Source organism: Balaenoptera acutorostrata, chromosome 19, assembly GCF_949987535.1.
Source record: "Balaenoptera acutorostrata chromosome 19, mBalAcu1.1, whole genome shotgun sequence".
In the NCBI taxonomy this organism is placed as follows: Eukaryota; Metazoa; Chordata; class Mammalia; order Artiodactyla; family Balaenopteridae; genus Balaenoptera; species Balaenoptera acutorostrata.
The window spans coordinates 36802040-36829052 of record NC_080082.1 but is presented as its reverse complement, the minus strand read 5'-3'; the positions used below and the strand labels follow the sequence as shown (position 1 = coordinate 36829052).

The following is a 27013-nucleotide window of genomic DNA, read 5'->3' as shown; positions in this document are numbered from 1 at the left end:
TGCTCTTTCTATACTCATGGAAAGCTTATTTACCAGACAATGTTTAAGTGAACATTAATCAGAGAGAGAAGCTCCATTCTCCAAACCACATGCATGAGAATATAAAAAAAAAAAGAATGTCTATACGTGTATAACTGAGTCCCTTTGCTGTACAGCAGAGATTGGCACAGCACTATAAATCAACTCTACTTCAATAACAAAAAACTTAAAAAAATCAAACCACATGAATGGATCAGACTAGATAAAACCCACAATGGGAAGAACTTTCCACATCAAGAAGGAGAGAGCTTCTCTCCCTCTACTTTTAATCAGCTAAGTGTTTCCCTTGCTTCACAGATCAAATTTTGAGGGCTAGGGCTACTCTGACAGAATGCAGAGAGCATAAGAAATTTTACCAAGGTACTAGTAAACTAACTGGTATCATCTATTAATAGATAATAGACTCAGTGAAAATGAGATAAAGGGTAAATGGAGCAATACTATTAAGTGAATTTTAACAGGCGATACATTTTATTTTCCTTCTTTAAGAAAAAACGCTTTGAGACATACCTCAGTAGACATCAGTTTCCAACAGAAAAAGTTCAGAAACCTCACGTTCTTTCCATCTGTTATCAGCTATAATAAAGTCCCCCTCTATTTCATGCAGCATACACTTATAAAGTACATTTTTAATACACTGTAGTTAGGCTCACAGTTTCTTATAACAAGTACAGATTTTGTTTTACCTCACGACAGTTGTATTTTTATCCAATTGGCAAGTCAGTTAATTTTTCTAATATTTTCAGGGGTTGAAGGCCACATATAATAGTATGCCTTGTGTCTCTTGATATTAAGTAAGCAATCTCTGTCAGTGGGTCATGTAGTTCTCTAAGTACGTATATGTGCTTTTATTGTCAAAAAGAATGCAGTGATAGTCAGACAGCTTTTTAGTTCTACCTGTTCATATATTAGAATGGAATGAAATAACAGCTAACCTTACTGTATTATAGTACAGGCATTGTGCTGGATACTTTGCATGTGTTCTTTAATTTTATTCCTTACCATACAATGTAGGAACTATTAACATTCTCATTTTTACAGATGACTTTGAAGCGTAGGCAAAATAATTTGCTCAGCTGGTCAGTGGTAGAGCCCAGACTGGAATCTAGATTCACTGGACACAAACCCTGCATTCTTAACCACAATGGTGCACTGTCTTCCTTAGCAACTGGCTTTCTTTCATTTTCATTCTTCCTTAGTCATTCAAATAGGTATCACAAGGAAGCAGGATTGTGTCAGGAGCAGGGGCTTAAGAGCTGACACTCTTTAAGAAGAAAAAGACAAGTGAACAAGCAATTATAATAGAGTAGTAGCCATTACACTGGGGGTCAGAGAAAGCTTCCCAGAAAAAAGAGAGGTCTCAGTTGAGAGCTAAAGGATATATAAAAGTCAGCTAGGTGAAAGGAGGGTAGGGGGAGTTCAGAGTATTTTGTGCATGAAGGAGGGTAGGGGGAGTTCAGAGTATTTTGTGCATGAAGGTCCTTGGGTGCCGTGATAAGGAGCATGGAATTCTTCCTGTGGATAATGAAATGCCACTAAGACATTTCAATAAGCATGTGATAAGATCATATCTCTACTGTAGATGTTAGAATGCCACCTGAAGACTGGACTTGACAAGAAGGAAACTGGTGGCCAAGACCAATCAGAAGACTGTCACGGTAATGTAAGCAAGATAAAGTAAGCAAGATAAATCGGTAGCTGAAATAGTGGTTAGTTTGTTAGAAGGTAAAACCATGAAGATCTGGGAACTGACTGGATGTGAGGAGTGAGAAAGAAGGGGAACAAGAATGACTCCTGTAAATGGCTTGACAACTGAGGAGATGCTGCCACCACTGAGACAGAAAGCAAAGCAGGATAAGGAGGTTTACAGGGAAAGATAACATGTTCTCTTTTGGACATGTTGAGTTTGAAATGTCTATGGGTTACAGGAGTGGTAAAATCCATAAGAGACCTGGGATAGGAGATATGTATTTGGGAGTTGGCAGCAAAACGAATGTAACTGACATAAGCCACTGAAGCGGACAAACTGATGAAGTGCCCAAGGAGAGTGTTTAGTGTTAAAAAAGGAAGAGGGTTGAGGACAAAATTCTGAACTTTACCCACATTTATGGATCAGAGAGAGGAAGAGAAGCCCATGGAAGGTTCTGAGAAGAAAGAAAACCAGGTGTCACCATGGTCAATGAGAGGAAGTATCACAAGGACACAAAATTTATGTAAGATGCTGCCTAGAGGTTAAATAAGAGCAAAAAGGATAGGAGGTTGTGCTCAGGAGTTCTGGGAGATAAGGACTAGGTATGTCCATGGACTGGTGCCTGAAATGAGGTGTGGGTGATGGACCATGAAGATTATTAAATGGAGCAGATTTATTTTTTTAATTTATTTTCAAACATCTTTATTGGAGTATAATCGCTTTACAATGGTGTGTTAGTTTCTTCTTTATTACAGAGTGAATCAGCTATACATATACATATACCCCCATATCTCCTCCCGCCCACCCCTCTAGGTGGTCACAAAGCACCAAGCTGATCTCCCTGTGCTATGCTGCTGCTTCCCACTAGCTAACTATTTTACATTTGGTAGTGTATATATGTCACTGTTACTCTCACTTTGCCCCAGCCTCCACCCCCCGCCCCGCCCCCATGTCCTCAAATCCATTCTCTATGTCTATGTCTTTATTCCTGCCCTGCCATTAGGTTCATCAGTACCTTTTTTTTTTTTTTTTTTAGATTTCATATATATGTGTTAGCATATGGTATTTGTTTTTCTCTTTCTGACTTACTTCTTTCTGTATGACAGACTCTAGGTACATCCACTTCACTACAAGTAACTCAATTTTGTTTCTTTTTATGGTGGAGTAATATTCCACTGTACATATATACCACATCTTCTTTATCCATTCATCTGTCAATGGACGCTTAGGTTGCTTCCATGTCCTGGCTATTGTAAATACTGTTGCAATGATTATTGTGGTACATGTCTCTTTTTGAATTATGATTTTCTTAGGGTATATGCCCAGTAGTGGGATTGCTGGGTCATATGGTAGTTCTGTTTTTAGTTTTTAAAGGAACCTCCATACTGTTCTCCATAGTGGCTGTATCAATTTATATGCCCACCAACAGTGCAGGAGGGTTCCCTTTTCTCCACACCCTCTCCAGCATTTATTATTTGTAGACTTTTTGATGATGGCCATTCTGACTGGTGTGAGGTGACACCTCATTGTGGTTTTGATTTGCATTTCGTGAATGACTAGTGATGCTGACCATTCTTTCATGTGTTTGTTGGCAATCCGTATATCTTCTTTGGAGAAATGTCTATTTAGGTCTTCTGACCATTTTTTGGATTGGGTTGTTTGTTTTTTTGATACTGAGCTGCATGAGCTGCTTGTAAATTTTGGACATTAGTCCTCTGTCAGTTGCTTCATTTCCAAATATTTTCTCCCATTCTGAGGGTTGTCTTTCTGTCTTGTTTATGGCTTCCTTTGCTGTGCAGAAGCTTTTAAGTCTCATTAGGTCCCATTTGTTTATTTTTGTTTTGATTTCCATTTCTCTAGGAGGTGGGTCAAAAAGGATCTTGCTGTGATTTATGTCTTAGAGTGTTCTGCCTATGTTTTCCTCTCAGAGTTTTATAGTGTCTAGCCTTACATTTAGGTCTTTAATCCATTTTGAGTTTATTTTTGTTTATGGTGTTAGGGAGTGTTCTAATTTCATTCTTTTACATGTAGCTGTCCAGTTTTCCCAGCACCAAGTACTGAAGAGGCTGTCTTTTCTCTATTGTACATTCTTGCCTCCTTTATCAAAGATAAGATGACCATATGTGCATGGGTTTAACTCTGGGCTTTCTATACTGTTCCATTGATCTGTATTTCTGTTTTTGTGCCAGTACCATACTGTCTTGATTACTGTAGCTTTATAGTATAGTCTGAAGTCAGGGAGCCTGATTCCTCCAGCTCTGTTTTTCATTCTCAAGATTGCTTTGGCTATTCAGGGTCTTTTGTGTTTCCATACAAATTGTGAAAGTTTTTGTTCTAGTTCTGTGGAAAATGCCATTGGTAGTTTGATAGGGATTGCACTGAATTTGTAGATTGCTTTGGGCAGTATAGTCATTTTCACAATGTTGATTCTTCCAATCCAAGAACATGGTATATCTCTCCATCTGTTTGTATCATCTTTAATTTCTTTAATCAGTGTCTTATAGTTTTCTGCATACAGGTCTTTTGTCTCCTTAGGTAGGTTTATTCCTAGGTATTTTATTATTTTAGTTGCAGTGGTAAATGGGAGTGTTTCCTTAATTTCTCTTTCAGATTTTTCATCACTAGTGTATAGGAATGCAAGAGATTTCTGTGCATTAATTTTGTATCCTGCTACTTTACCAAATTCATTGATTAGCTTTAGTAGTTTTCTGGTAGAGTCTTTAGGATACTCTATGTATAGTATCATGTAATCTGCAAACAGTGACAGCTTTACTTCTTCTTTTCCAATTTGGATTCCTTTTATTTCTTTTTCTTCTCTGATTGCTGTGGCTAAAACTTCCAAAACTATGTTGAATAACAGTGATGAGAGTGGGCACCCTTGTCTTGTTCCTGATCTTAGTGGAAATGGTTTCAGTTTTTCACCACTAATAACGATGCTGGCTGTGGGTTTGTCATATAATGGCCTTTGTTATGTTGAGGTAAGTTCCCTCTATGCCTACTTTCTGAAGGGTTTTTATCATAAATGGGTGTTGAATATTTTTGAAAGCTTTTTCTGCATCTATTGAGATAATCATATGGTTTTTCTCCTTAAATTTGTTAATATGGTTTATCACATTGATTAACTTGAATATATTGAAGAATCCTTGCATTCCTGGGATAAACCCCATTTGATCATGGTGTATGATCCTTTTATTGTGCTGTTAGATTCTGTTTGCTAGTATTTTGTTGAGGATTTTTGCGTCTATGTTCATCAGTGATATTGGCCTGTATTTTTTTTCTTTGTGACATCTTTGTCTGGTTTTGGTATCAGGGTGAGGGTGGCCTCACAGAATGAGTTGGGGAGTGTTCCTTCCTCTGCTATATTTTGGAAGAGTTTGGGAAGGATAGGTGTTAGCTCTTCTCTAAATGTTTGATAGAATTCGTCTGTGAAGCCATCTGGTCCTGGGCTTTTGTTTGTTGGAAGATTTTTAATCACAGTTTCAATTTCAGTACTTCTGATTGGTCTGTTTATATTTTCTATTTCTTCCTGGTTCAGTATCAGAAGGTTGTGCTTTTCTAAGAGTTTGTCCATTTCTTCCAGGTTGTCCATTTTGTTGGCATATACTTATTTGTAGTAATCTCTTATGATCCTTTGTATTTCTGCAGTGTCAGTTGTTACTTCTCCTTTTTCATTTCTAATTCTATTGATTTGAGTCTTCTCCCTTTTTTTCTTGATGAGTTTCGCTAAAAGTTTATCAATTTTGTTTATCTTCTCAAAGAACCAGCTTTTAATTTTACTGATCTTTGCTATTGTTTCCTTCATTTCTTTTTCCTTTATTTCTAATCTGATCTTTATGATTCCTTTCCTTATGCTAACTTTGGGGGTTTTTTTGTTCTTCTTTCTCTAATTGCATTAGGTGTAAGGTTAGGTTGTTTATTTGAGATGGCTTTTGTTTCTTGAGGTAGGATTGTATTGCTATACTTAGAACTGCTTTTGCTGCATCCCATAGGTTTTGGGTCATTGTGTTTTCATTGTCATTTGTTTCTAGGTATTTTTGATTTCCTCTGATTTCTTCAGTGATCTCTTGGTTATTAAGTAGTGTATTGTTTAGCCTCCATGTGTTTTTTTTTTACAGATTTTCTTCCTGTAATTGATACCTAGTCTCATAGCATTGTGGTCAGAAAAGATACTTGTTATGATTTCAATTTTCTGTGACCCAAGATATGATCTATCCTGGAGAATGTTCCATGAGCACGTGAGAAGAAAGTGTATTCTGTTGTTTTTGGATGGAATGTCCTATAACTATCTATTAAGTCCATCTTGCTTAATGTATCATTTAAAGCTTGTGTTTCCTTATTTATTTTCAGTTTGGATGATCTGTCCATTGGTGAAAGTGGGGTGTTAAAGTCCCCTACTATGATTGTGTTGCTGTCGATTTCCCCTTGTATGGCTGTTAGCACTTGCCTTATGTATTGAGGTGCTCTTATATTGGTTGCCTAAATATTTACAATTGTTATATCTTATTCTTGGATTGACACCTTGATCATTATGTAGTGTCCTTCTTTGTCTCTTGTAACAGTCTTTATTTTAAAGTCTATTTTGTCTGATATGAGAATTGCTACTCCAGCTTTCTTTTGATTTCTATTTGCATGGAGTATCTTTTTCCATCCCCTCACTTTCAGTCTGTATGTGTCCCTAGGTCTGAAGTGGGTCTCTTGTAGACAGAATATATACAGGTCTTGTTTTTGTATCCATTCAGTCAGTTTGTGTCTTTTGGTGGGAGCATGTAATCCATTTACAATTAAGGTAATTATCGATATGTATGTTCCTATCACCATTTTCTTAATTGTTTTGGGTTTGTTATTGTAGGTCTTTTCCTTCTCTTGTGTTTCCTGCCTAGAGAAGTTCCTTTAGCATTTGTTGTAAAGCTGGTTTGGTGGTGCTGAACTCTCTTAGATTTTGCTTGTCTGTAAAGGTTTTAATTTCTCCGTTGAATCTGAATGAGATCCTTGCTGGGTAGAGTAATCTTGGTTGTAGGTTTTTCCTTTTCATCACTTTAAATATGTCCTGCCACTCCCTTCTGGCTTGCAGAGTTTCTGCTGAAAGCTCAGCTGTTAACCTTATGGGGATCCCTTGCTGCTTTTAATATTTTTTCTTTTTATTTACTTTTTGATACTTTGATTAATATGTGTCTTGGCGTGTTTCTCCTTGGAATTATCCTGTATGGGACTCTGTGCTTCCTGGACTTGATTAACTATTTCTTTTCCCATATTAGGGAAGTTTTCAAGTATAATCTCTTCAAATATTTTCTCAGTGCCTTTCTTTTTCTCGTCTTCTTCTGGGACCCCTATAATTCAAATGTTGGTGCATTCAATGTTGTTCCAGAGGTCTCTGAGAATGTCCTCAATTCTTTTCATTCTTTTTTTCTTTATTCTGCTCTGCAGTAGTTATTTCCACTATTTTATCTTCCTGGTCACTTATCCGTTCTTCTGCCTCAGTTATTCTGCTACTGATTCCTTCTAGAGAATTTTTAATTTCATTTACTGTGTTGTTCATCATTGTTTGTTGCACTTTAGTTCTTGTAGGTCCTTGTTAAATGTTTCTTGTATTTTCTCCATTGTATTTCCAAGATTTTGGATCATCTTTACTACCACTACTCTGTATTCTTTTTCAGGTAGACTGCCTATTTCCTCTTCATTTGTTTGGCCTGGTGGGTTTTTACCTTGCTCCTTCATCTGCTGTGTGTTTCTCTGTCTTCTCATTTTGCTTAACTTACTGTGTTGGGGTCTCCTTTTCACAGGCTGCAGGTTTGTAGTTCCCATTGTTTTTGGTGTCTGCCCCCAGTGGCTAAGGTTGGTTCAGTGGGTTGTGTAGGCTTCCTGGTGGAGGGGACTGGTGCCTGTGTCCTGGTGGATGAGGCTGGATCTTGTCTTTCTGGTGGGCAGGACCGTGTCCAGTGGTGTGTTTTGGGGTGTCTGTGGCCTTATTATGATTTTAGGCAGCCTCTCTGCTATGGGTGGGGTTATGTTCCTGTCTTGCTAGTTGTTTGGCATAGGGTGTCCAGCACTGTAGCTTGCTGGTTGGTGAGTGGAGCTGGGTCTTAGCATTGAGATGAAGATCTCTGGGAGAGCTTTTGCTGTTTGAAATTATGTGGAGCCGGGAGGTCTGTGGTGGACCAATGTCCTGAACTCAGCTGTGCCACCTCAGAGGCACAGGCCCGACACTTCGCCGGAGCACCAAGACCCTGTCAGCCACACGGCTCTCTCTGGGCTTCTAGTTTGATAGCAACAATGCGACTCTGGATGGTGTGGGCCACTTTTTTCGCCAATTGGCCAAGGAGAAGTGTGAGGGTGCCCAGCATCTCTTGAAAATGCAGAACCAGTGTTGTGGCTGCACCCTCTTCCAGGATGCAAGGAAGCCTTCTCAAGATGAGTGGGGTAAAACCCAGGACGCTGTGGAAGCCGCCATTCTTAGGGAGAAGAACCTGAACCCGGCACTATTGGATCTGTGTGCCCTGGGTTCTGCCCGCGCAGACTCCCACCTCTGTGACTTCCTGAATAGCCGCTTCCTGGAGGAGCAGGTGAAACTCATCAAGAAGATGGCGACCACATGACCAACCTCCGTAGGCTGGCTGGTCCGCAGGCTGTGCTGGGCAAGTATCTCTTTGAAAGGCTCACCCTAGAGCATGAACAGGAGTCTCCAAAGTCCAGCGGCCTTTGAGGAGTCCCTGTAGCATCAGAGCTTCTGCTTGAAGCCCCTCTCTGTAGCCACTGGGCAGGTTTTTTCGGAGATTTGTTTTGTTCACATAGGCACATGATAACTGCTCAATAAATGTTTGCTGACTGAATGACCAAAGCGGCAGAATCATTTTGGTAGTAGAATCTGAAAGTAAGTGAATCTTTTTTTCAAACCAAGGGTTTGAAACTCTTTATGGGTCATGAAATGAATTTCGTCAACAATTTAAAATAAAGTATAACACACATAGTATGGGTAAATGTTGAAATATAAAAGTGTTTATACATGTATAGGTATGTATCTATAAACATACATGGTATAACTGTGTGTACAGGTTATGAAATAAAGTATTTTCTTATTATAGTTCTTGGTGACAAACACACTAAAGCCACCGTATCAAGCTATTTTTACAAATGAGGAGACAAAGTCTCAAAGGACAAAAGGGACTTGCGCAAAACCTAGGCTGTGAGGAGACAAACCCAAAGCCCAACCTGGTTGGATGCCACGGCCACCACTCCCTACAGGAGCTTGGCTCAGGCCACCTGGAGCCAGTGTGTGTGGTTGTTAAAAAATTGTTCACTTACCGTTCTGTGATAAATATCTGGAATATATTTCCACTTGTTACCAAATGCCCAATTGACTTGAAATATTTTGTTTGATCTCAACAGTTTTTATAGACTCAGTTTATAGGTAAGTGATTTAAATGACCTAATTGATCATGTATACATGGAGATGATTTTTATTTCTAGAATATAAAACATGAGCATAAATATCTTTGCATAGACCCAATGAATAGATGTACAACATATTAGAATCTCATGTACTGAAATATAGTTTTGTTTTTAACACATGAGAAAAAAACCGTACTTCATGCAACAAATTCTACTTAATTTGAATCAAAGGAAGAAATTCCATGTTGTTATTCTACACAATAATCAACATATTGCACTAATATAAGAAAAAAGTAACTTAAAAATATTTAATGTTTTTTAAAAAATCACAAAGAGACCCTATAACTGCAATGACCCACATACTACTGTCTTTGTGGAAATACAACTAATATAATAAGCATTCATTATACTTGATACTTCAATTTTTTAAAAAAAAAGATCATATTTGCAATATTTATAGTATTTTTTCACTCCTTTTCTTCATAATGAATGAAAAAAAAGTTCATCTATTTTGTAAAAACATACCAAGCCAATAACACTGAGTTTACTGGAGTACCTTCTATTTTTTTACTTTAAGAAGCTGGTGCTGAAAAGTTAAACATCATGTGGAACAACCAGAAAAATCCATAATGTGGCACCTTCTATAATACAAGTGTCCTGGACTCTTCAAAAAATCAGTATCATTTAAAAAAAAAAAAAAGCAAGAGTATAGCTAGATTAGCAGATTATAGAGAAATAATAACCAAATGCATATGTGAGTTTTAATTGGGTCCTTAATAGGGAAGAAATGCAGTTATGTAAGGTATTTTTGGAATAACTGTGAAAGTGTGAATATTGATTGGTTATTAAATGATTTTATGGGATAACTACTAATTTTCTTAGGTGTAATAACGGTATCGTGGTTGGGTAGGAGAACATCCTTGTTCTTTGGAGATGCATGTTAAAGTATTTACAGGTGAAGTGTCAAGATGTCCACAACTCACTTTTTAATAGTTTAGGGAAACCCTCTCTCTTTACCTATGTATGTATGTATGCATGCATATATATATATATATACACACACACACACATATATATATGAAAATATAGCAAAATGTTAAAAATTGTTCAAGGTGAAGAGTATTGAATAATTTTTAAAATATTTTCTGAATGCCTGGAAGTTTTCAGAGTAAATAAATGGGAAAAGAAAAAACAAAAAAAGTCAGTGCTGAATGCAGAACACTTTCACTTAATTTCTGATTTCTATAGATGTTGAACATGTACGTTTATTAACCTTTTCTATTTGTACTTTTGTGATATTCCTGTCCATATATTTTGCCTATTTTTGTAGTAGGTGGTCTTTTTTCTTGATTTATAATTATTTTGGAACTCAATTCATGCTTGGTTACATATGTTGCAAGTATCTTCTCCCAACTTGTGGCTGTCTTCCCTATTTATTTTAATGATATCTTCTGATGAGTAGAGGCTTTACGTTTTAATATAGTCCTTAAATCATTAAAAAAAAAACCCAAAAATAAAATCACATGCTTAAAAAAACAATCTGGTAAACACAAACCAAAGCAATAACAACGTTAATATCTAGGGTTTCAGGTAATGTGGGACTTTTGTTTTCTGCATCATATATGTCTGTAATGTTCGAACATTTAAAGTGAGCTGTATTACTTCATTCTTAACTGGGGAATCCTTTGAGAGAATTTATGGATAGTTCTTAGGGTATTCATGAACATAAAATTTTATTTTTATGGGCATTTTTTCTTGGGAGAGGTTCTATAACTTTCCCCAGATTCTCAGAAGGGTTTAGGACCACAACAATATTAACAGTACAGCTCTACAGTTATGTAAAATGTATAATAAACTGAAAGTTTAGAGGCAGAAAGGCTTTGGGATTTCATGGTGTGATTTCTGGGGAAATTATTTAACCTCTCTATGTTGGTTTCACAATATACATAATGGGGTTAATAACAGAACTTGTTCCATAATGTTGTTATGATGATTAAATAAGTGAATACATATAGACTGCTTAGAAGAGGGCCAGGCTCATTCTAAGTGCTCAATAAATGGTAGTGATTATTTTTATTAATAATTCTTGACTGTCAGGTAAAAACTAAAAAAATTATGGCAGATTTGATACTGTGATAAGACTTTTGGGGGGAGGGGTGAGGAAGGGGTGGGCATCTCTGGATTAAGACCAGGTACTAATAATAGGTACTAATAGTTATAAGATAAGCAAGTGTAAATTGCTACAAAAGACTAATTAATCTCTGAAAAGTTTCTCTCAGAAGCGTTTAGGTATAAACGTGTGAAAGTATCAGGGAAGTTATAGGATGCTTACAAAAAGATATTTCCTAATACTTTGTCTCCCTGGTGTCCTATCCTTATCAGATTACATCAAAAACAACTGCAGATTTTAGTAAACAGGTCTCTTCATCTTTGCTGATAAAGATCAGCTATTACTCAGAAGAGAATTTCAATCAGTTCAAACTGAATGCATTTAGAAGGGATTTATAAGATAACCTTATGTTATCTTAAGGGTTGGAATGGTTTAATTTGTATTTTTAGAAAAATGGACAGAACGCTTGAGAAATGTCTCCATTATTTTCTACATCTGCTTAGATGAAATTCCCACTGCCAAAGTTCTTAAGTTTTGTATATAGTTCTGAGAAATCCCTTGTGGTGTTTTAAAAGAAAACCCATTTAATCATGTGTTTGAACTTCTGGAAACAAACACCATTTTTATCGAGAGCTTCCTTGGTTAGCTGTTAAATCTTTAGCTGAGAGAGGCATACCAATTAGGGACAGTTTGAGCACCTAAAAATATGCTAGCTGTCTTCAGATTCTGTTCTGCTGCCGAAATTGTTACTCTTCAACAGATATCCATCAAGTCCCTATTCGGTGCCAGGCCCTGTTCTAGGCACTGAAGAAACAACAGTGAACAGAACAGCAAAAAAAATCCCTGCCCTCATGGAATTTATGATATAGTATGAGAAGCCATAATAAAAATAAGTTTATATTATTTCAGCAGGTGAAAGGGCTTTGGAGAAACACGAAAGCACAGAAAGAGCAAAGGGAAGTGCGTGAAAGTTGCAATTTCAGATACAGCAGGCCTCACTGACAAATGAGATGACATGTGAGTGAAGATGTGAAGGAAGTAGTTTATTTGGAGAAATAACTTGAAAGAGGTTGTTGGGGAAGCTGGTAAAGTAGTCTTGTTCAGGCTTCAGAGGCAGCACTAATGACTCTACAGCTGGCTGCATGCCAAACTGCTGAGCTACACCCAGGCCAGCAGGGGCGGCGCCAGCACACACTGTAATCCACTAGATAAGACAGGGAGTAAGTCATGGGATTTCTTGCACCTTGAGGGTCTGGCCAGCCCCCGGGGATCAAGAACAATCCAAGGCTTACGAGTTAAGACCAAGGCATTTATGACAACAACCAGAGCTGCAAACTTGCACGTAGGCTGACTGTTATCAGCCTGTGGCCTGTTGCTAAAAGCTGGGCTCCATCGAGTGGCAAACTAAAGTCTTACCCGTGGGGTGGACGCACCACCTGGGACCTTCCCAACTGGGAGTCCAGAGACTGCTGTTCAAGGGACTTCCCAGCACTGCTTGGAGCTGGATGTAGGTGCTTCCCCAATTCGGTGACGTATAAACCTCTGTCTTTACTATTCTTTCTTATACTATTCTTTTCTTAATTAGTATACTGTAATCTTTGTTAATTCAATGAGGTCTCTCTAAATTCTTGTTTAACTGAGTGTAGAGTGGTTATTTTGCCAGCAAATCCTACGAACCTTGAAACCTAAAGTAAAGCTTTCGGCAAAACAGAGGTGATATGGATATCTGAAGGAATAATATTCCACGCAGAGAAAATAGCTACTGGACCCAAGCCCTGAGATTGGACCTTGCTTTGCAGTGTTTAAGAAACAGCAAGGAGTTTAGCGTGTTCAGTGCAAGGCATCAAGTGGGAAAATAAAATAGAAAGTCAGAGAGGTGACGGTGGGCCAAAGTATGTGGGGCCTAGTAGGCCATTTTGTACACTTTGGTTAGTTCTCTAAATGTAATAAAGAAATCACTGGAAAACCTTAGGAAGAGTGACATGACCTGATTTTCATTTTTAAAGGATCATAGCAGCTCACATGTTGAAAACAGGCTGGAAGCAGGGGAATAGCAACTGGAATAATTCAGGTGAGAAATGACCTTTTCCAGGACCAGGATGGTTACAGTGGAGGTGGTGAAAGTGGTCAGGTTGTGGATATATTTTGAAAGTAGAATGAACAGTATTTCATAACAGACTCAATACTGTGTGTGCTAGAAAGAGGTGGCGAGGATGATTCCAACATTTTTGACACAGGAATTGGAAGGACGGGACTGCCACTGAGTGAGATGGGAAGATTATGGGTTGAGGAGGTCGCAGTTTGGGAAACAAGGTCTGAAATGTCTTATCAGACATAGACATGGATGTAGTTATGGCTGGTAAATAGTTGGAGCTATAGTTTGGAGCTCGGAGGGAGGTCCAGCCTGGAGATTATATAAATTTGGGAGTCATTAGAATGTAGATGATGCTTAAAGCCACAAGATCAGCAGGGGTGTGTAAGGAAAAAAATATAAGAATCTTCTGTAACTCCATCAAATGTACTATGAACAAATGATACTCTTGAGTATTAAAGTGCATCTGGGTCTGAAATTCTGCTGAATTTTAAAACATTTAAGACACAAATTAGTATGCTCAAAAACCAAGTTTAAACTTCTGAATACATCATGAATAGAGTGATGTCTTGCTATAATGACATCCTTGAGATTCATACCATTGTAGCTCTTGAGTCTGGAGATCTTGTTTTTCATCTTTGATCCCTTGGTTTCTAGTATAATGCCTTGCAGAGTAGAGGCTCAGTAAATAATTATTGAAATTGATGAATCAGTGAAAAAGGATTTGTGATATTAAAGAAATTTCCAGGTCACATTGAAATGCAAATCAAAATTACAACGAGATGTCACCTCACACCTGTTAGAATGGGTAGCATCAAAAAGGGACTACCCTGGTGGCGCAGTGGTTAAGAATCTGCCTGCCAATGCAGGGGACACGGGTTCGATCCCTGGTCCGGGAAGATCCCACATGCCGCGAAGCAACTAAGCCCGGGTGCCACAACTACTGAGCCTGCGCTCTAGAGCCCTTGAGCCACAACTACTGAAGCCCACATGCCACAACTGCTGAAGCCTGCGTGCCTAGAGCCCATGCTCTGCAACAAGAGAAGCCACTACAATAAGAAGTCCGTGCACTGCAACGAAGAGTAGCCCCTGCTCGCTGCAACTCTCTCACGCAAGAGAAAGCCCTTGCGCAGCTACGAAGACCCAACACAGCCAGAAATAAATAAAAAATAAAGTAAATTTATATATTAAAAAAAAAAAAAAGACAGATAGCAAATGCTACTGGGGATGTGGAGAAAAGGGAACCCTTGGGCACTCCTGGTAAGATTATAAATTGGTATAGCCACCATGGAAAACAATACAGAGGTTCCTCAAAAATTAAAAATACAACTACCATATGATTCAGCAATTCTGCTTCTGAGAACCCATCTGAAGGAACTGAACACCTCACCAATAGATTAGCCTCTAAGTTCCTACATTTGGTTGTGTGTCAGATGCTAGGACTATGATAATTATTTGGCAGGAACAAGAAAGAGGGGTGGGGGAATGCTTAGAGAAATTGTTATAATCTATCTGAGTTGTCACAGCCAAGATCTTATCTTTGCTTGATAAATGTATGTATGTATGAAGGATATTACATTACTCTTTCTCATTACTTTGTACAGTGACCCCAGTTAGCTAGAAGCATTCATTTACTTCGGGCAGCAGTTCTCAAGCTTTTTGGTGTCAGGATCTCTTTAAACTCTTAAAAATTACTGAAGACCTCAAAGAGGTTTTGCCTATGTGAGCTATAACTATTGATATAATATTGATATAATTTACTACATTAAAACTTAAAAATTTTTAAAACATAAGAATACATAAGCACATATACAAGACGTCAGAACGATGAGGTCACTATATGTTTTTAAATTGCTGGAAAACTCTATTGTACACTTGTGAGAGAATAAGAGCAAGAATGACAGTGAAAAGAGTGAAAAGGCAAATAATGTCTTATGGTTTATACGAAAATTATGTTGACCTCATGGACCCTCCAAAGGGGTCTTTGGGATCCTCAGGGATACCCAGACCACACTTAGAGAACTGTTGGCCTAGGAAAAGATTAGGGTTATTACAGCAGGACTGCAAAAAAGAGATACTATTCAGCTTTTGATTTCCAAAAATGACAGTTTTTGAGTCTCTATCCAGATAAAAGTATTTAAAGTCAGACTTTGTTGAAAATCAAAACAGATATCTAAATCCCCAGAATTCTGTTTACATATTAAAAGAAAAACCTAAGGATCTGAACAAATTTTACTTTAAGTCACAGGTAGAAAGAACTCAAGTCTGGATGTTAGCTACCTAGGGAAGCAATGAGAAGGCTTGGGGTAAAGAGGAGGAGTCGGAGATTGCAGGAAGACAGAGTAGAGTCAAGGCCAGTTTCCCTGACCACCCTCAATGTGAGGGTTCAACCTTGAGGGGGATAACAATGATGAAGTTGAAAGGAAAGCAGAGTACAAAGGAAGACCAGGACCCTGCTACTGGAATTCAGGGAGGAGCCTGTCTTTTGAGATGATAGCTATGCACAGGGGTTACCCTCACAGAACAAAAACAGAGCATGGAGGGTGTAACCTAGTATTCTCAAACTTCCCTTCATTTTCATGTGTGGCAAAGGGACTTAAGACCCCCTGCGGTGAATATCAACAGTAGCCAAGGTGACGGCCAACAGATCTTCCAAGAGCTACTACTATGGTACAAGGCAAATGAATTCCATGGTAGAGGATGAACAGTGGACAATCCAAGTCAGAGGGCTGGATGGAAGAGGTGGAGCTTCAGAGGAATCCTTTAAAACAGGATCAGATTCAAGGCAGGATCAAGTCAGCCAGGGAAGACTGTGAGGCTCTGATTGAGCAAGGAGAAGAGATCAGGAGGTCCCCAGCTGCCAAATACCAGCGGGGCACTTAATACACAAGGGCCATCAATATGGTTGTGTAAGAACCTCAGAGCAGATACAAAGAAAGACATCTTCTTCCAATTCCCTGAGGACATATAAGCCTATCCTTAGGCTCACCCAGTTGCCATTTTTGCTAGGAGAAGAGAAATGGGTTAATATCCAGAAAAACTGAAAATTTAACCAATAAATTAAAACCCTCAAGAGACCAAGATACATAATTTTAATTGAGAAGTTTAAATTCCATTTCTCCAATACCTGCCCAAGGCATAGAGCCCTGATTTTAGAAAACAAAGAGGTTATGTTTCCTGTGTATACCTATGTTATAATTTGTTAAAATTTTAATGTCACTATTTATGATATTCCTTTTAAAGTGAGTCTTCTTTTATTTAAATATAATAAATCTCTTATTTAAATGATCAATGATTCACTGTTCCTTTTATTTATGGCAAACCTATAAGAAGGTTTTGATGACCCGCATGCTGTATAAGGCAGGACACGGGTAAACAATAAGTTCAGGAACTAATTCCTCAATAGCAAGGTAGGAATTATAAGGAGGCCTGTGCTGCTGAATTAGGAACCCTCCGAGGCTATCAATACAGAGGGACGTGTATCTAAAGATATAACAAAAATATCAACAAGAAAATCCAACTGGATCAAAGATTTAAGTGCAAAGACATAAAAGTACAAAAAATATCTTAATGGCATTTTCCATGCTAAGTGAAATAAGTCAGACAGAGAAAGACAAATACCCATATGATCTCTCTTATATGTGCAATCTAAAACAAACAAACCAAAACAAAACAACCCCAGCTCATCTAGGGTATAATCAAACAAGAGACCAGAAAAGCAGGACAGGCCCAGTCCACAGGACATCTAGAAGACAGAAGTTTAGAAATCATCTGGTAAGTAATGGGGACCAGGGAAGGTTTTTGATGGGGGAGTGGCCTGGCCCTTAGTGCTTGAAGGTGGTCACTCAGAATGTGCAGGATGAATGGGCTGAAGAAGCAAGAGATAAGGACAAAGACCCAGTTAGGAGGGCTTTTAAACAGTAGGGTCCATCCTGTCTACCTTAGTTCTATGTGGAAACCATGTAGCACTGTAGTCATCTAGGAGGTCTGATTTAAGGGGCAGTGGAGAAAACTGCCCATCACAAAATATTTTCCCACTGACTCTGATAAAGTGCTGATAATTTTTATATTACTCAGTCCTTATGGGATTCAAGGCCTCTTTCGAAATGCATGTCCTATTTGGCCAGGGAGAATCTGCAGCAGCGAACCTTTACCTTGTTTTCACTGGTTTATCACTTGGGCTAGGCAGATACCCTGAAAAACTTTTGTTGGGATAAATCATAAGGGAAAAGTTTACTGCAAGGGATGAAATTAACTTTGTGGAAAATTCAGGGCAATTGGGGGTCAGTTTGAGAGCATCAGCTGGCTGAAGGAAAGAGAGTAATGTCACCAGAGCCCCAAGAGGGTGAGAGAGACCAAGAACAGTACAGATGAAGGGACCTCAAGATAGGTTTCACCTATTTCACAGCTGTACTTAAGGCCAGCATTTCCACCAGTATTCCCTTTCATTCCTCACTCTTGGATACTGACTTTAGGATGGGAGAGTAAAACAGAAATGAAAATGTTTTGGTGTTACTTCTTTGAAGAATACATCCTGAAATCACATATCTATGTTCACATCCCCCGTCCAGCCACAGCTTTTTTGTATAAATTAGTGAAGTTCAACAGTACTTCAATAAGTAAAAGTATGCTTTAAGCAATTTATACATATTTACTTTTGGATTTTCCAATTGTTGTAATGGGATGAGTTGTATTCATGTCATTTTTAAATAAAGCGTAAAATCTACTGAGATATCTCTTTAGATATATTTTCCAACATCTGACAATAATCACTTCCTCTTTCATAAAAAAAAATTCCTTAAAGGCAGAGTTGGTGTTGATTAAGGAAATCTAATATTACTGATCTGAAAGAAACTAAGTTTCTAAAACCTCATACGTAAAATAAACCTTTCTTCAAAAAGGAATTGTAAAAAACAAAAGTCTGTCTGTGAGTGTGTGTGTGTATGTGTGCGAATATAAATGGAATGATGTCCATAGACAGATGAATAGATATAGAAGATGTGGCACATATATACAATGGAATATTACTCAGCCATGAAAAGAAACGAAATTGAGCTATTTGTACTGAGGTGGATGGACCTAGAGTCTGTCATACAGAGTGAAATAAGTCAGAAAGAGAAAAACAAATACCATATGCTAACACATATATATGGAATCTAAAAAAAAAAAACAAAAAACGGTTATGCAGAACCTAGGGACAGGACAGGAATAAAGATGCAGATGTAGAAAATGGACTTGAGGACACGGGGTGGGGGAAGGGTAAGCTGGGACGAAGTGAGACAGTGGCATGGACTTATAAATACTACCAAATGTAAAATAGATAGCTAGTGGGAAGCAGCCGCATAGCACAGGGAGATCAGCTCGGTGCTTTGTGACCACCTAGAGGGGTGGGAAAGGGAGGGTGGGAGGGAGACGCAAGAGGGAGGAGATATGGGGATATATGTATATGTATAGCTGATTCACTTTGTTATAAAGCAGAAACTAACATACCATTGTAAAGCAATTATACTCCAATAAAGATGTTAAAAATAAATAAAATAAATGGAATGAAATAACAGAAAATGAGCCTTTAACTATAGAATATCCTTATTTTAAAAAACAAAGTTTTAAGACAACTTCCAGGACAATGTACTAAAAACTTTATTTTTGTGTTTTCACATGATTTAGCATACCGGTATGCCACACTAAAAGTAACTGCTCTTTTCTTAAACTCTCCTCTTTCCAATCTGAATCCACACTCAGGAACCTAACCTCTCAGAACCATAAAAAACTCACTGGGCAAAAGGCTCAATTTGTGGCCTGGTTTGTTTTAAACCAGTAAAATCCAAAGTAAATTTCAACACTAAAATTTTCTTAACTTTGCAAATTGTATCTTAATAATGAAAATTCTTTAGTAATAAAACTCATAATCATCCAGAATTAATAAAAAGTTTGAATTATAAAATATTATTTGCTACCTGTTTTTCAAGAAATTTTAGGAGTTAAAGCATAAAATACCTTTTTTAAAATTTAATTTTATTTTTTTAATTAAATTAATTAATTAATTAATCAATTTTTAAAACGTCTTTATTGGAGTATAATTGCTTTACAATGGTGTGTTAGTTTCTGCTTTATAACAAAGTGAATCAGTTATACCTATACATATGTTCCCACATCTCTTCCCTCTTGCATCTCCCTCCCTCCCACCCTATCCCACCCCTCTAGGTGGTCACAAAGCATCGAGCTGATCTCCCTGTGCTACGCGGCTGCTTCCCACTAGCTATCTATTTTATGTTTGGCAGTGTATATATGTCCATGCCACTCTCTCACTTTGTCACAGCTTACCCTTCCCCCTCCCCATATCCTCAAGTCCACTCTCTAGTAGGTCTGTGTCTTTATTCCCATCTTGCCCCTAGGTTCTTCATGACCTTTTTTTTTTTTTCTTAGATTCCATATATATGTTAGCATACGGTATTTGTTTTTCTCTTTCTGACTTACTTCACTCTGTATGACAGACTCTAGGTCCATCCACCTCACTACAAATAACTCAATTTCGTTTCTTTTTATGGCTGAGTAATATTCCATTGCATATATGTGCCACAACTTCTTTATCCATTCATCTGTTGATGGACACTTAGGTTGCTTCCATGTCCTGGCTATTGTAAATAGAGCTGCAATGAACATTTTGGTACATGACTCTTTCTGAATTATGGTTTTCTCAGGGTATATGCTCAGTAGTGGGATTGCTGGGTCGTATGGTAGTTCTATTTTTAGTTTTTTAAGGAACCTCCATACTGTTCTCCATAGTTAAAGCAATCTTGAGAATGAAAAATGGAGCTGGAGGAATCAGGCTCCCTGACTTCAGACTACACTACAAAGCTACAGTAATCAAAGACAGTATGGTACTGGCACAAAAACAGAAATATACATCAGTGGAACAGGATAGAAAGCCCAGAGATAAACCCACCCACATATGGTCACGTTAACTTTGATAAAGGAGGCAAGAATATACAATGGAGAAAAGACAGCCTCTTCAATAAGTGGTGCTGGGAAAACTGGACAGGTACATGTAAAAGTATAAAATTAGAACACTCCCTAACACCATACACAAAAATAAACTCAAAATGGATTAAAGACCTAAATGTAAGGCCAGACACTATCAAACTCTTAGAGGAAAACATAGGCTGAACACTCTATGACATAAATCACAGCAAGATCCTTTTTGACCCACCTCCTAGAGAAATGGAAATCAAAACAAAAATAAACAAATGGGACCTAATGAAACTTAAAAGCTTTTGCACAGCAAAGGAAACCATAAACAAGACGAAAAGACAACCCTCAGAATGGGAGAAAATATTTGCAAGTGAAGCAACTGACAAAGGATTAATCTCCAAAATTTACAAGCAGCTCATGCAGCTCAATATCAAAAAAACAAACAACCCAATCCAAAAATGGGCAGAAGACCTAAATAGACATTTCTCCAAAGAAGATATAGAGATTGCCAACAAACACATGAAAGAATGCTGAACATCATTAATCATTAGAGAAATGGAAATCAAAACTACAATGAGATATCATCTCACACGGGTCAGAATGGCCATCATCAAAAAATCTACAAACAATAAATGCTGGAGAGGGAGTGGAGAAAAGGGAACCCTCTTGCACTGTTGGTGGGAATGTAAATTCATAAAATACTTTTAAAGGAAGGAAGTTTTATTATGTTTAACAACCACCAGGCATGCTTTATTCATTTGCAATTAGTATACTATAGAAAAATGTAATTGCAAAAGCTGATTAGAAGCGTTTGAAAACTGGTAAAAAAAAAAAGGGGGGGAGGAATAAGAAAAAGATATGAAAGGCATCCAAGTTAGAAAGAAAAAAGTAAAATTATCTCTGTTAATAGATGATATGATCTTATAGGTAGAAAACCCTAAAGATTCTACCAAAAAAAAAAAAACCTGTTCAGATTAATAAATGAATTCAGAAAAGTAGCAGGATACAAATTAACATGCAAAAATCAGCTGCATTTCTAAACACTTACAATGAAAAATCCACAAAGGAAATTAAGAAAACATTTCATTTACAATAGAATCAAAATGAATAAAATACTTAGGAATTAACTTAACCAAGGAGGTGAAAGACTTATATAATTAAAAACTATAAAACACTGTTGAAAGAAATCATTAAGAAGACAAATAGGGGCTTCCCTGGTGGCGCAGTGGTTGAGAATCTGCCTGCTAATGCAGGGGACACGGGTTCGAGCCCTGGTCTGGGAGGATCCCGCATGCCGCGGAGCAGCTGGGCCCGTGGGGCACGGCTGCTGAGCCTGCGCGTCTGGAGCCTGTGCCCCGCAACGGGAGGGGCCGTGATGGTGAGAGGCCCGCGCACCGCGATGAAGAGCGGTCCCTGCACCGCGATGAAGAGTGGCCCCCACTTGCCGTAACTAGAGAAAGCCCTCGCACGAACTGAAGACCCAACACAGCCAAAAATAAAAAGAAATAAATAGAAGACAAATAAAGGAAAACACATTGCATGTTCATGGACTGAAAGACAATATTGTTAAGATGTCAATACTACCCGAAGTGACCTATAGATTCAGAACAATCCTTACCAAAATTCCAATGGCACTTTTTGTAGATACTGAAAAACCTGTCCTAAAATTCATATAGAATCTCAAGGGACCTCCTCAAATAGTCAAAACAATGTTGAAAAAGAACAAAGTTGGAGGACTCACACTTCCCAATTACTAAACATATTCCAAAGCTATAGTAATCAAACCAGTATAGTACTACAGGGAACTCTCCTCAATGTTATGTGGCAGCCTGGATGGGAGGGGAGTCTGGGGGGAGAATGGATACATGTATATGTATGGCTGAGTCGCTTTGCTGTGCACCTGCAACTATCACAACATAATTGGCTATACTCCAATATAAAATAAAAAGTTAAAAATAACCCAAAAAAAAACCCCAGTGAGGTACTAGCATAAAGACAGACATATAGGTCAGTGAAATAACTAACAGAGAACCCAGAAATAAACCCTTGAGTATACGGTCAAATGAATTTTGACAAGTGTGGTAAGACCATTCAGTGGGGAAATGACAAGTCTTTTTAATAAATGGTGCTATGGGACTTCCCTGGTGGTCCACTGGTAAAGAATCTGCCTTCCAATGCAGGGGATATGGATTCAATACCTGGTCAGGGAACTAAGATCCCACATGCCGCAGGGCAACTAAGCCTGCACACCACAACTACTGAGCTTGAGCGCCTCAACAAGAGAGCCCGAGTGCCGCAAACTACAGAGCCCACATGCTCTGCAGCCAGCGCACCACAACTACAGAGAGAAAATCCACATGCCACAATTAGAGAGAAGCCTGCACACCACAACGAAGACCCGACACAGCCAAAAAAATAAATAAAATAAATAAATATTAAAAAAAAATAAATGGTGCTAGGAAAACTGGATATCCATGCAAGTAATGAAGCTGGACCCTTATCTAACACCATATATATAAATTAACTCAAAATGGATCAAAACTCTAAATGTAAGGGATAAAAGTATAAAACTCTCAAGAGAAAATATAGGGCAAAAGCTTCATGACAGTGCACCTGGCAATGATCTTTTGGATAGGACACCAAAGGCACAGGCAACAAAGAAACAACAGAAAAAGTGGACTTCATGAAATTAAAAATTTTGTTGCATACAAAGACACTATCAACAGAGTAAAAAGGTATCCCACAAAATGAGAGAAAATATTTGCAAATCATGTATCTGATAAGGGAGCAATATTCTGAACAGAGACTAACTAAAACTCAACAACACCAAAGAAACAACCCAATTGAAAAATGGGCACAGGACTTAAGTACACACTTCTCCAAAAAAGATATGCAAATAGCCAATAAGGACATGAAAAGGTGCTCGACATCACTAATCACTAGGAAAAATGCAAATCAGAACTACAGTGAGGGAATTCCCTGGCAGTCCAGTGGTTAGGATTCAGTGCTTTCACTGCTGGGGCCGGGTTCAATCCCTCAATCCCTGTTTGGGAACTAAGATCCCGCAAGCCACGTGGAGCGGCAAAAAAACCAAAAAACAGAACAAACCCACACTACAATGAGATACCACATTATACCTATTAGAATGACTACTATGAAAAAAAAAGAAAGGGCTTCCCTGGTGGTACAGTGGTTGAGAATCTGCCTGCCAATGCAGGGGACACGAGTTCAAGCCCTGGTCTGGGAAGATCCCACATGCTGCGGAGCAACTAGGCCCGTGAGCCACAACTACTGAGCCTGCGCGTCTGGATCCTGTGCTCCAAACAAGAGAGGCCACGATAGTGAGAGGCCCGCGCACCGCGATGAAGAGTGGCCCCCGCTCACCACAACTAGAGAAAGCCCTCGCACAGAAACAAAGACCCAACACAGCCAAAAATAAATAAATAAATAAGTAAATTAAAAAAAAAAAAAAAAAGAAAATAACAAATATTGGCAAGTATGTGGAGAAACTGGAACCCTTGTACACTGTTGGTGGGAATGTAAAACGATAAAGCTGCTGTGATGGCCATTCCTCAAAAAATTAAACACAAAATTATCATATGAACCAGCAATTTCACTTCTGGATATATACCCAAAAGAACTGAAAGCAGGATCTCTAAGAGATGTTTGTACATCAATGTTCACAGCAACATTATTCACAATAGCTAAAATGTGGAAGCTGAGCAAAATGTGGATATATACAATTCAGCTTTAAAAAGGAAGAAAATTCTGACATACGCTACAACATGGATGAATTTTAAGGATATTATGCTAAGTAAAATAAGCCAGTTAAAAATAACACACACTGTATGATTTCACTTATTCAAAGTACTTTTAGTGGTCAAAAAGCAAAGTAGAACAGTGGTTGCCACAAGCTGGGGGAAAGGGATGAATGAGGAGTTACTGTTTAATGGGTGTAGAGTTTCAGTTTTACAAGATGAAAAGAGCTGGATGGTCAATACTATGGATGCATTTAATACTACTGAACCACACACTTAAAAATGGTCACAGTGGAAATTTTACATTAGTGTATTTTACCACATTAAAAAAAACTGGAAAAAAAATGAGAAGGAAGAAAATTTAAGCATTTAACCTGCCTGTCTCAACTGTACTTCAGGTGACTAAAAAGATAATAATAGATGTTCCTTTTTTTTGTTTGTTTTAAATAGAAAATTCCAGCTGATAATATATGCTGAGGAGTGATAGATATAGGGTGCTATGATTTTGTAAATCCTTTTGAAATAGTGGACTTGACAATGATCATCAATAGCTGCTTAAATCTAATCACTGGCTTAGAGGAAATACAGGGGACGGAGTCACATATTAACATCATGGGGACACTATCAGCAAAATCCACACTTTGAGAAATTCTGTAAGACAGGTGTTTTTTCTTCGTATGTATGTACCTCATTTAGCTCCTAATTTGATAGAAACATTTAGGAGAGAATTGTGGCATTTTGAATAGTGAATAAGTATTTGATATTAAGAGAATATTGTTAAATTTTTTAATGTTTGAAAATGATCTTGAGGTTGTTAAAAATAAAAAAGTCTGTATCATTTAGAGATACAGATTGAAATATTTATAAGTGAAATGATACAATGTTTGGGAATTCCTATAAAATTATCGGGGTGGGAGGGGCTCATGGGTGGTTATACAGATGAAACAAGATTGGCCATATACTGATTATTGTTGAAGCTGGGTGATGATTAAATGTGCATATATCATACTATTCTGCCTACTTTTCTATATTTAAAATTTTCCATAATAAAAATTTTTTAAAGTCTTTGAAATTCTTTAATACATAAGCTAAATATTTTTCTTATAATTAAATTTACAGCATCTATTAGTCAATAATCCCAATTTTGATGTGGTTAAGAAACAGCAAAAACAATAACTAAAGACTTATTTATTGCATCCAGTACTTTTTACATTTTTCCGATATCACTAACTTCCTTATAACCTTTCAACATTTTGGTCTTAATATTCAATTCAATAGCAAATGATTACTAGGAAAACAGTAAAAATCTCATCATTCTTTGGCAGCCTAAAAGAAATACTTTACATTTATGTGCAACTCACCTGCTGTAAAATCTTCAGTCAGATCAATGAATGCATGAGAATGTGGAATTCGCATTTTACTTTTAATGGTCAATGCAGGATGCCATGATAAATTCCTAAAAGAAAAATTTTTTTCTTAAGGCAAACATCAAATGAGCACTGTTTTAAAACAAAAATATCTGCGTGCAAGATATTTTAAAAACTCATTTATTCTTAGCTATGTCACATACTCTAAAATTCACTCTTTCAGAGTGTACAATTTAGTGGTTTTTGTATATTCACAGTGTGCAGCCATCACCACTATCTAATTTCACAACCTTTTCATCACCTCAAAATGAAACTCTGTATTCTTTAGTAACTTCTCATTCTCCCCTCCATCAAGCCTCTGGCAAACACTAATTTGCTTTCTGGCTCTATGGATTTCCCTATTTTGGACGTTTCATATATATGGAATCATATAACATGTGGCCTTTTGTGCCTGGTTTCTTTCACTTAGAATAATATTTTCAGGTTCATCCATGTTGTAGCATGTGTCACTACTTCAGTCTTTTTTATCCCTGAATAATATATAATTACATGGCAATATTTTTTGTTAACCTATTCAACTGTTGATGCACATTTGACTTGTTTCCACTTTTGGCTATTACAAATAAATGCTGTTATGAATATTCATGTACAAGCTTTTATGTGGACATACACATATGTTTTTGATTCTTCTGTGTATATACCTAGGAGCAGAATTGCTGGGCCACATGGTAACTCTATATTTGACTTTCTTAAGAACTGTCAAACTGTTTTCCAAAGTGGCTTCATCATCAGACAGTCTCACTAGCAATGTATGGGTATTTCAATACCTCCATTCCATTGTGAACACTTATTACTGTCCCTTTGTTTTATTATAGCTACTTCCTGAAGGGTTCTTGTGGTTTTGATTTATATTTTCCTGATGTCTAATGATGTTGAGCATGTTTTCACGTGCTTGTTGGCTACCTGTATATCTTTGGAGAAATGTCTACTCAAATTCTTTGCCTATTTTTAAACTGGATTATTTATTGCTTTGAGTTGTAAGAGGTTGTAAGAGTTCTTTATATAGACTAGATCCTAGATCTTTACCTGATGCATGATTTGCCAATATTTTCTCCCATTCTGTACAGCCTTTTCAGTTTCTGGATAGTGTCCTGTGCTGTGTAGAAGCTTTTAATTTGATAAATCCAGTTCTAATTTTTTTTGTGCTGCTTTTTTCTTTTGGTGTCAGATCTAAGAATCCATTTCCAAATCCAAGTTTATGAAAATTTACCCCTATGCCTTCTTCTAAGAGTTTTATAGTTTTAGCCCTTATATTTATATCTTTAATTCTTTAAGTGTAAGAAAAATAACTTAATATTATCATGGGTGATATTTTCCTGAGACTGTGGAGAATGATTATCTTTTATAAATATTAATTCCAAAGTTTTCAGCCATGCAAAAGAATGAATTTAGACGCCTACCTCATACCATATACCAAAAATTAACACAGATGTCTCAAACTGCTAAAAGAAATAGAACTCTTGTATATTGCTGATGGGAATATAAAATGGTGCATTAGCTATGGAAAACAGTTGGTAATTCTTCCAAAAGCCAAACAAT

General features: G+C 37.5%; 1 protein-coding gene across 1 annotated transcript in view; it reads right to left on the bottom strand.

Moving 5' to 3' along the window:
* The window catches only part of ITFG1 (integrin alpha FG-GAP repeat containing 1), a 262527-nt gene that overhangs the window by 209250 nt on the left and 26264 nt on the right, over positions 1 to 27013 (bottom strand). The window contains exon 6 of the mRNA XM_057533264.1: positions 25409 to 25503. Within this exon, the coding sequence (XP_057389247.1) occupies positions 25409 to 25503 (95 nt within the window). The remainder of the gene's footprint in view (positions 1 to 25408; positions 25504 to 27013) is intronic.